The sequence below is a fragment of the Engraulis encrasicolus genome, chromosome 2, assembly GCF_034702125.1.
Source record: "Engraulis encrasicolus isolate BLACKSEA-1 chromosome 2, IST_EnEncr_1.0, whole genome shotgun sequence".
NCBI classification, from domain to species: domain Eukaryota; kingdom Metazoa; phylum Chordata; class Actinopteri; order Clupeiformes; family Engraulidae; genus Engraulis; species Engraulis encrasicolus.
The window spans coordinates 3,601,540-3,611,539 of NC_085858.1; the positions used below are offsets into that span (position 1 = coordinate 3,601,540).

At 43.5% G+C, this 10,000-nt stretch overlaps 2 protein-coding genes across 5 annotated transcripts in view; both read left to right on the forward strand.

Annotated features, from left to right (window-relative positions):
- pcyt2 (phosphate cytidylyltransferase 2, ethanolamine) overlaps nt 1-2,341 on the forward strand; it is a 35,104-nt gene extending 32,763 nt beyond the window's left edge. The window contains exon 13 of the mRNA XM_063219839.1: nt 1-2,341. This exon is cut by the window's left edge and continues 1,531 nt beyond it. The gene's annotated coding sequence lies outside the window, so the exon portion shown is untranslated.
- A 228-nt stretch (nt 2,342-2,569) lies between these two features.
- The window catches only part of gnav1 (guanine nucleotide binding protein (G protein) alpha v1), a 28,781-nt gene continuing 21,350 nt past the window's right edge, over nt 2,570-10,000 (forward strand). For 2 of the 4 annotated variants that reach the window (XM_063212572.1, XM_063212569.1), the window contains exons 1-5: nt 2,571-2,794; nt 2,915-3,059; nt 3,154-3,245; nt 3,540-3,632; nt 5,503-5,663. In XM_063212572.1, the coding sequence (XP_063068642.1) occupies nt 2,756-2,794; nt 2,915-3,059; nt 3,154-3,245; nt 3,540-3,632; nt 5,503-5,663 (530 nt within the window). In that variant the 5' untranslated portion in view covers nt 2,571-2,755. Of the gene's footprint in view, nt 2,795-2,914; nt 3,060-3,153; nt 3,246-3,539; nt 3,633-5,502; nt 5,664-10,000 lie in introns of all 4 variants that reach the window. The other 2 variants (XM_063212578.1, XM_063212565.1) reach the window with 2 other exon arrangements.

Here is a 10,000-nt window from a genome sequence, read left to right on the forward strand (position 1 = left end):
GTGCCCATAGAAACCTATTATGTTGGCATATCTCTATACTTATAGAATCTCTGTCTCAGACTACCGCTACGCTGTAAGGGGATGGACGCATGTAGCCTGACTCTCGCCTCGCCAGGACAGACCCTTATGTGTTTTTACGCTCTGCTTCGTGAGCTCACACAAGGGTCTGGAGGACCTTCAGATTCGCCCTGCTCCCAAAAGCAAAATACTGTAGAGCCAATCAGGATCAATGGTCAATTTTTAGATAGGCTATGTGACGTAGTCAAAATTTAAATGTAGTGGTGAAGGGGAAAACAAGTGAAACGCGACAGTTGTTTCAGCAACAATGGCCCCTCGCACGGACTCACTTATTGACACTGATTCTGTCATTTTAACTGTATTTTCGAATCTGTGAGTAGATCAACTTGCAGCTCATTTAAAAAAATGTCAGACAGGGTTAACCCCAGTCACATACAAAGGGTTTTTTTTGTAATATAAAACCACAGAGACTGTATGCCTATGGCGTAGCTCCAGATGAATGTTCGTGGAGCAAGGCGGAACCCATTCATCTGGCGAGAGTCAGGTTAGGAGGATGCGGCAGGATAAGGACAGTACACAAAAGACACTTGATGAACCACTGGTCAGTCGCACCTGGCGGCCGTGGATAGAGTTTTAACCCTTTGAGGAGTACAAATATGTGATTAGAATTTTGCCCAAATTTTGAGTTCTCATTATGATGTCATAATGTCTTTGCGAAATTTTTAACACAAATGTCTATGGGAGCTGTAGAGTGTTCCAGTAAAATTCTAGAAGAACCTCTAGAAATTCCTTACTCCTCAAAGGTTAATATTAGGGTCAGTGACATTTTTGAGGCTCAGATGTCAGGGAGTACAACCATAGCTTATGCCCATAAAATAATTACCGTAGTAAATGGTAATTAATGTACAGCAATGAATATACTTCTTAGATAATCCACTAAAAACAAAACAAAAAGTCATTTAATCCATACAATAGTGGCATTAGCTATGGTTGCACCACACTGACGTTTGCTAAATACCAAAACATCATTGAGTCATTAGCAAGTTCTACACAGCAGGCTCCCCGGTCATATTCTACAGAAATGATTTAAATTAAAAAAAGAAATATTCTAAGAAAGATTATGGAGAGCAGAGCGAGCTGTCAATCAGCATTATTTTATTTTTTTTTCCCAAAGATGTATCAATCTATATGTGACAGATGTAAATGTCCATGCTATGCACTCATCTGATTTCCCCCCTGTCGGTTTGTTCAAAACCAGGTTATCCTCAACAATGGAAACATCCAATGGAGTGAAAACTATATATTTCTTTATGAACTGTTTGCATATTTAAAACGATATATATGGAGTTGACTTGTGAGTGTTCACTGAAAGATGTTGAAACTATCAGCTGCTTCAGAACCGCCTCGACTCGTGCAGTACCGCTGATGGCCGCAAGGCGTCACCATGTGTCTTACAAACAATCATTGCACTCGCTCACTCAAAACTCTTTCCCGGTAGATGGAAAGACCCGAAAACCACACAAACGTTTGGTTTTGATCCAAGGCTTTGAAAACTTGATAAGACACTTCATGATAACTGAAAGCCTGAAGACACAATTAGGTATCAGTGAGCGCAGTCTGAAATTAGGATTTTTATCTTAATAAAAAAAAGCTTTAGACCTCCGTTGTGGGCTTCATAAGCCAAGCTCAGCTCAATTGGGACAGTTTTGGCCAAGTGAAACTTGATGACGTTTTTGCGTTGTCTTGAATTGGCAGCAAAGGCCGTACTGCCTGGACAGCATCCCGTGTGCGCCATGCGCCTTGTCCATCTAAACACATCTAGGCCGATAGACGAACTGAAGACTGACAGCTTGATTCTAATTCGTTTCAGATCCAATTTGGTAGGCCTACTATGTATCAGTCTTAAGCTTAACCTAGGATAGACGACACTCCTAATCATCACAGAGGCTGTCGTGTTTTTAACGTTTAACTGATTAATATATTGCCGTCTGCTCCCAGTCTTCCAAAAGGGCAGATTTTAAAATACACTCCTAAACTGCATTGCTATCTATAGATTCTCTAATTTAGTGGCATTTTAACCCAACATGTTGAACAGCAGTTGACAAAATCCCAAATGCTTTCTAGGATGCCGCACTCTCGGGCCACGAGCTTGCTTAATAATTAGCAACTGACTGTTGGGTTAATATAAATTATTAACATTAGAATAACTTGGAGGTCTCCACGGTGCTTCCCCCATTAAAGGTTGTATCAATCCCGCCTTTCTAATGAGACGATGTAATTTTTGTATCATGGTGTGCGTGTGTGTAATAAACAAATGTAATGTTCGACATCCCCGCCTGTCCTCTCATTTGTTTGGTCGATATTCTGTAGTGGTTAGCCTACACTATGGAAGTTTAACAACTTCCCTTCTTTTAGCCTACAATAAACAGCCTACACTTGAATTGTTGAATTGTGAAAGATTTTCGATTGTTTTGACATTATCCACCCACTTAATTGCCCGTTGATGATTTGTGCTCTCCGGAAAAGAAGGATCCATTCCAAACATGCCTTTTGGGCGTGCCAAGTCTATTACGCACTCCAGCCCAATTTTCCAAAGCCAATTGCCCTGCCACATGCAACCTTCGATCGTTCTTAGGCTCACTTTTGATAACCCCACTGCAACATTTATGTGGGTTGTGAAACACGAATTAAGATAAATCAACACTACGCTGTTGAGAGGCCTAAAGAAGGGAGAACAATGTTTGGGTGTTTGAATTTACCTTGGTCATCGCTTCAGGTAGGAGTGGACGCATTCGTTGAATGTGGTGTCCTTTTGTCTGACCACTTTACATGTTCTGAAACTGGCTCGTTCTGCTTCTGTGTGCACCTCATATTATCATCATCATAACTACTGTAGTCTTGCTGGCACGCGCTGCGTCTGTGCCTCAGGCGCGAGGTGACCGAGGAGGAAAAGGTGGCAAAAGACACAAGCGCCAAAATAGATCGAGATCTCATTGAGCACGCCAAGCTTGAGTCACACGTGGTGAAGGTTCTCTTACTAGGTAAGGGCACTGGATGTCACTTTATTGTTGCTGTTCATCCCACACAGAAGCTTTACAAAGCCACATCAAATCTTACGAAAATGTATTTGTGCAGGCGCTGCAGAAAGTGGCAAGAGCACACTGATGAAGCAAATCAAAATCCTCCACAACAATGGCTTCAGTAAAGAGGAACTTCTCAGCTTCAAGGTATGTGAGTAGGCCTGTGTGAAATCCAGCCTTGCCTTGTGTGTGTGTGTGTGTGTGTGTGTGTGTGTGTGTGTGTGTGTGTGACGGGGGGTGCGGCGCTGTCAGCTCCAGACACTCTGAGTCACGGCCACACAGACAGAAGATTGGTATCAAACAAAATCAAATCGATAGGGAATCAGTGACCAAGGTGACTGGCCAGACTTGACCAAGTGCAAACATAAAAATGCTCTTAAGACTGTGTGTGCGTGTGCGCGTGCGCGCATGTGTGTTTGTGTGTGTGTGTGTGTGTGTCAGCCAGCGGTGATGGATAACCTGTTGAACTCCATGAAGATGGTGCTGAGGGGAATGGGCCTCCTGAGGATCAACCTGGCCCACCAGAGGAACAAGGTGAGCAGGGCCGGAGCTACGGACAGGGCAAGTAGAGCATTTGTCTCAGGGCCCAGGGCCCTACTGTATTGATGGTGGGTGCCCTATTGAGAACCCTCTTGAAAGTGAGATGCCCATCTCAAGAGGCCATCCTCTAATAAAGACATTTGAAATATTGTGACATTGGTAGGTTGTATAAGGGGCCCCATCAGTGTCTTTCCCTGGGGCCCAGTGTGCAATTGTTCCACCACGGAAGGTGAGCCTTTGGTGATGCTGGTTTGGTACCACGAATGCGGATATTTTTAAATGATGATGTATTTTTACACGTTGACGCCTAAACACGTTTTCAAAAATATCCATATACGTGTCGACAGCTTCTCACACACACCTGATGAGCTTCCCAATCACCTGTGAAGTTCCGCAACACCTGCTGTCTGATGTGGCTCAACACCTCTGAATATTATTCTGAATTGTGTGGTCACTTGCTGACAGGAGAACCTGAATTCCCCAGATTTAGTAGTAGTAGAGATACAGTACTTTATTTATTTAGCACATACAGTGCACACACAACACGTACTGCATTTAAATCCAACATGCATCGATACATTCACATATCTACATCTTCAAAAATCTACGAATGTCTATCAATATTGATATAAAGAAATGCACCCTATAGCTGCAATGTAACATATAGGTACATTATCGACACCCTCCTCCAGTTGCCTCCATCAGCCTATTGCCTTGTGCCTGTCAAACCCTGCAAAGGTCAGAGGATGAGGACAGGACTTGTTCTGTATATTTCCTGTGCACTTTGTATCTGCTAGTGATGTTGGCAGAGGAGTGGGAATATTAAATCATTTTTGGATTAAATAATTTAAATAGAATTAATTCAAATTCAGTATTTCAGTATTTTTTCACTATCTAATCTCAATTATCAATTTAAATATGTTGGGGGGGAAATATTGAGATGAAAGTAAATGAAAGCCCAATTGGGAAACTCCAACTCCCATTGTCATTGTGACACAGCATTCAATAGAACACAAGTTTTCACTGCACGCCGCACACAATGAAATTGCATTTATGCCTCACCCGTGCAAGAGGGCAGCCCCGAATGGCGCCCGAAAGGGAACAGTGTGGTGGGACGGTACAATGCTCAGGGTACCTCATGGAGGAGGATGCAGGAGAGCCCTGGTTAAGTACTGCTCGCACCAACCGGGCGGGTTGGGATTCGAATCGGCAACCTTTGGGCTACAAGTCTGACGCCCTAACGGTTAACCGCTTACCCATGACTGAGATTTCAGGGGGAAAGGGCAGCTTATCAATTGATCGTAAGCTGATCAACAAGGTCAATCAAGTAAAAATTAATGAATTCATTGATGGTTTGCATTCACTTGTTCTTTCCAATATCCTGAGTAATGTCCTAGGCCTGTGCTTGTGGCCTAGTGCTTCATGTGACGCCAAGTATTCGTGGAGAAAATGATAAAGTCTCCCCGCAGTCAACCTAGCCACAACAACTTATTGAGGACTTTTCCCCTTTTAACGTCCGGATTGCGAATTTGAAAATGACCTCACAATTGCACTTTTGTGAAATATTGAATCTGACCCGCGAGGCCGTAAGCACTTGGGGAGGACGGGAGTTAGGATATCGTAAAGAACCTAGAGGCACAAGGCCAGAGAATAAAGGAAACGACTGTAGGACGGATATTGACATGCAGTCAATGTGATGTTATGTATCTCACATGTGACATGTACCCAGTGACGTTTTATAGCCTATGAATCATTGATTAGCATTGGCTAACACTAAATGTTACTACACACTAAATGTGATTTACTGCCTATGCGGCATTGATATGCCCTTACATGTGTGGTTGACGTGAATCCTCTTTCGCAGGAGCATGCCCAGTCAGTGCTGTCGTGTGATTGGTGCGTTGGGGAGGAGGCGGAGCTCCGTCCCTTCCTGGCTCAGGCCTTCTGCTGCCTGTGGGCTGACCAGGGCGTCAAGTTGGCTGCAGCGCAGGGACACGATTACCAGCTCAACGACTCCGCTCTCTAGTGAGTGAGTGAGTGTGCAAGTGTGTGTGACCAAGGCATCCAGTTGGCTGCAACACACTGACACGAGTACCAGCTCAACAACTCTGCCATGTGCGTGTGCGCGTGTGCTTGTGCACACGAGTGAACAAACGAACAAGAGACCAAGACATGGGCATGAGCCATGGCTCTTGCATGAGAGAGAGAGAGAGAGAGAGAGAGAGAGAGAGAGACAGAGACAGAGAGACAGAGAGACAGAGACAGAGACAGAGACAGAGAGACAGAAAGACAGAAAGACAGAAAGCAATGAGCTGGGATCTCTTTCTTGTGTGTGTTTGTCTGCCTGTCTGTCTGTCTCTCGCTCGTACACACACAGATGTGAGTAAGGAATGATAATTATTTTATGGTGACGAGCTGTGATCTCCTTCTAGAGTGAATGCGTGTGTATGTGTTAGGTTTGGCAAGAACCATACCGAAAACCAAAACCGTACCATTCGTACGCGCCCCGAGCCGTGACATGCAAACCTTGCGGTTTCCACAGTCTCCCCCCCCGCCAAAAAAAACCTAAACGGAGGCAGACACAATTAAAATTATACTATTTACATTAGCCTATTAAAAGACATACTACGTAGAATATTGTTTGTGTATTTATAATTCTCGTGCATTATAAAGCCTGAAGTTCTGCTAGAGAGTGACTGCTGCCCCATCCAGCTATCTGTGACAGACGTTTATACATCGTTCAAGAAAGTGAATGTTCACAAGGCTCCTGGACCTGACAACATCCCAGGTTGTGTGCTTAAAGCCTGCGCATCTGAATTAGCTGATGTCTAAAGTTTACAGATATTTTTAACCTCTCACTACAGCAGTCTGTTGTCCCTGCATGCTTCAAGAGGACTACCATCATCCCAGTCCCTAAAAAATCTACAGTGAGTTGTCTGAATGATTACCGACCAGTAGCTCTTACACCTGTAGCCATGAAGTGCTTTGAGAGGCTTATCAAGATGCATATCACATCATCTATTTCTCCTGCACTTGACCCTCTTCAGATCGCCTATAGGTCAAACAGATCAACTGATGACGCCATTGCCCTTGCACTTAACATCGCTCTTACCCATCTTGATCACAGTAACACCTATGTGAGGATGCTCTTTATCGACTACAGCTCTGCCTTCAACACAATTATTCCATCCAAACTAGTGTTAAAGTTGCAATCTTTAAACCTTAAAGGGACACTGTGTGAGATTTTTAGTTGTTTATTTCCAGAATTCATGCTGCCCATTCACTAATGTTACCTTTTTCATGAATACTTACCACCAGCATCACATTTTAAGTTTTCAGTATGACAGGAAAAAATGCACTTTTCATACATGAAAAGGGGGGTCTTCTCCATGGTCCGCCATTTTGAATTTCCTAAAATAGCCATTTTTGGCTGCAAAAATGACTGTACTTGGACCATACTAGAAAATATTTGTTTAATACTTAGTAAACTTTCATGAAAAGATCAAATTTGGCAAAAGGCAGCCCAATTTCAATAAGCAGCATAGTTGCAGTACCTTTTTTGACCATTTCCTGCACAGTGTCCCTTTAATCCTTCACTCTGCAGCTGGATTCTAAACTTTCTCACCGATAGGCCTCAAGCAGTATGACTGGGCAAGTTCACCTCCTCCATACTTTTCCTCAGCACCGGCGCGCCCCAGGGATGTGTGCTCAGCCCCCTACCCTATTCCCTTTTCACACATGACTGCACAGCCATCCACAATTCCAATACCATCATTAAGTTTGCTGACGACACTACGGTAATTGGCTGCATCACAAATGGAGATGAGTCGGCCTACAGGGCTGAGGTGGCGGCATTGTCAACCTGGTGTGTGGATAACAATCTACTCCTGAATGTCAGCAAAACAAAGGAGTTGATTGTGGATTTCCGGAGGATACAACAACAGCCACACCAGCCAATTTAAATTGCTGATACTGCAGTGGAGAGGGTTAAGAGCTATACATTCCTAGGAGTCAACATCAAGGAGGATCTCGGCTGGTCTCATCACAAAATTGCATCACTAAGACGGCTAGACAGCGACTATTTTTTCTGAGACGGCTGCACAGATATGGAATGGAGAGTAGGATACTTGCCAACTTCTATCGCTGTACAATAGAATTAGCATTTCACAGCATGGTATGGTAACACCGCCCAAGACAGGAGAGACCTCCAGCGAGTCATCAAATCTGCTCAACGGACAATCAAATCAGATCTACCCAACATCCAGGATCTTTACAATCAGCGATGTCTGAGGAGGGCCAAACGAATTATAGCTGATCTGCACCACCCCAGCTACACACACTTCACCCTTCTACCATCTGCCCGGAGATATAGGAGCTTACGTGCTCAGACCAGCCGACTCAGGGACCGCTTAGTCCCTCAATGTATCAGACTGTTTAATTCAAAAACATCAACATAAGAAGGAATCCACTCATCACATCTCCCCTTTCTCCAACCTGCCATTTTTTAAGTGCAGCTTTCAACTTTTTAAATATTTTTTTTTGCCTTTTTACATTCTTATTAACCTTTTTCGGACTCTCAGAGCAGGGCAGCTTTAAAATAAAATATCTTGCATTTAATAAAAATAAAAAAATAAACAGCTTGGTGTGTATGGTGTGGTCTGGAGTAAGCTTCGCTCTCTTCCTGGCTACAGGTAGCCTATCTGACATTTGAATGTAAAGGGTACAAAATGTTTTAATTATCTACGTCCTGATTTGCCGGTTTTAGCCATCCACGGTGCAGACAGCAGAAAGCTATTCCTCTAGCATTAAAGGTCAGAAGTGGTCCATGTCGTATGTACACAATCTGACCCTCAATAATTGCACTTACCAGCTCTCTCCCCACACATGTCTACACTTGCATTCATTTTTGAAAAATTCATTTTGATTTTAATTAATTGTCTTTAATTTCAATTAGTTTGTTGGTTTGTAAAACCAAACTTTCTTCCCATCCCCATTGTTACGCATGCTTCAGACCTCGTGCATTGATGCATATTACGAGGGAAGTTTGTTAATAGTGAAGAGTGTGTGTGTGTGTGTGTGTGTGTACATGTGTACATGTATTTTCTAGTGTGTAGTAGGCTGGCCATAATACATTGATTCAATTGTTAAAGGGTTGTCTTTTGTGTATTGTATGAGAAGTGCAATTGAAAATGTCAGGGCCAGCTACTGTACCTGCACCCATTTGGTTTTTGTTTTCTCTCTCTCTCTCTCTCTCTCTCTCTCTCTCTCTCTCTCTCTCTCTCTCTCTCTCTCTCTCTCTCTCTCTCTCTCTCTCTCTCCCCATTAACGATGTCACACTTTTTCAATGACACTTTTACACACGTCATGTCTACTTTTGTCCCATTATTTGCAAGTGGCTTTCGGTTGATGCATCTATCTACATCAATTATAGGTGTTTCTTATCATACTGCCATAATTGATTCACTGTTGCAGTGTTCTGATCTTTTCCTCCCTCTGTTTCTTCTTTTTTTATCACTCTCTTTCCTCCCTATTTTCCCATCCTGCATTTCCGTTTACTATATGCAGTTACCCGCGGGGGCCGATCAATACGAATACTGGCTCTCTTTAAACTTGCATGGAGCTCATCCCTCACACACACTCACCTGTCACACACACACACACACACACACACACACACACGTCACAGCCAAAGGTGTGTGACAAGGGAGTGATGTGATGCTGTCTCCTCACCATTGATGCTTTGGGCCTGAGCCAGTTGACGTGTGCCGTGACATCTGAAGTCTTGTGATGTCTGTGTGTGTGTGCTTTGTATGTGTATGCGTGTGTTGTGGATGTTTTATATTTACTTCCAATTTGCTTTTGTTTTAGGCATGCATGAATATGTATCTCTCACTCTCAGTATCCACCGCCTGTCCTCTTGAAATGGATGAATGCAGCGATGTAGGCTTTTCTCCACCACACGGGGAATAAGGTGGTTTTGCTCAAGTTGTGACGCAGCAGCGGTGCTATGGTGTAAAGCCATGTTGACATGGCCTTTGGCTGATTATCTCCTCACCCGTCCGAGAGGCAGTCTGTGGAGACAGGTGCTGGCTGCCATTCTGCCCTACAAAGACAGAGTAGTAGCTACGGCAACATTGAAACTGAGAGAAATACCGTCAAAGCCTGGGTGTTTAGGTTGGATATTGTAGTCACTACAAATTTGACATGGCGTTATTTCTGAAATAGGTCACATTTGGACCACAAGTCTTTGTCACAAGATGAAGGAGGTGTGATGAAGACATTTTGAGCCTTGACTCAGTTGGAACAAAATGTGTAATTACTGCACTTTGCCTCTGTAATTGTAGGGCAGTATAGCCGCACCT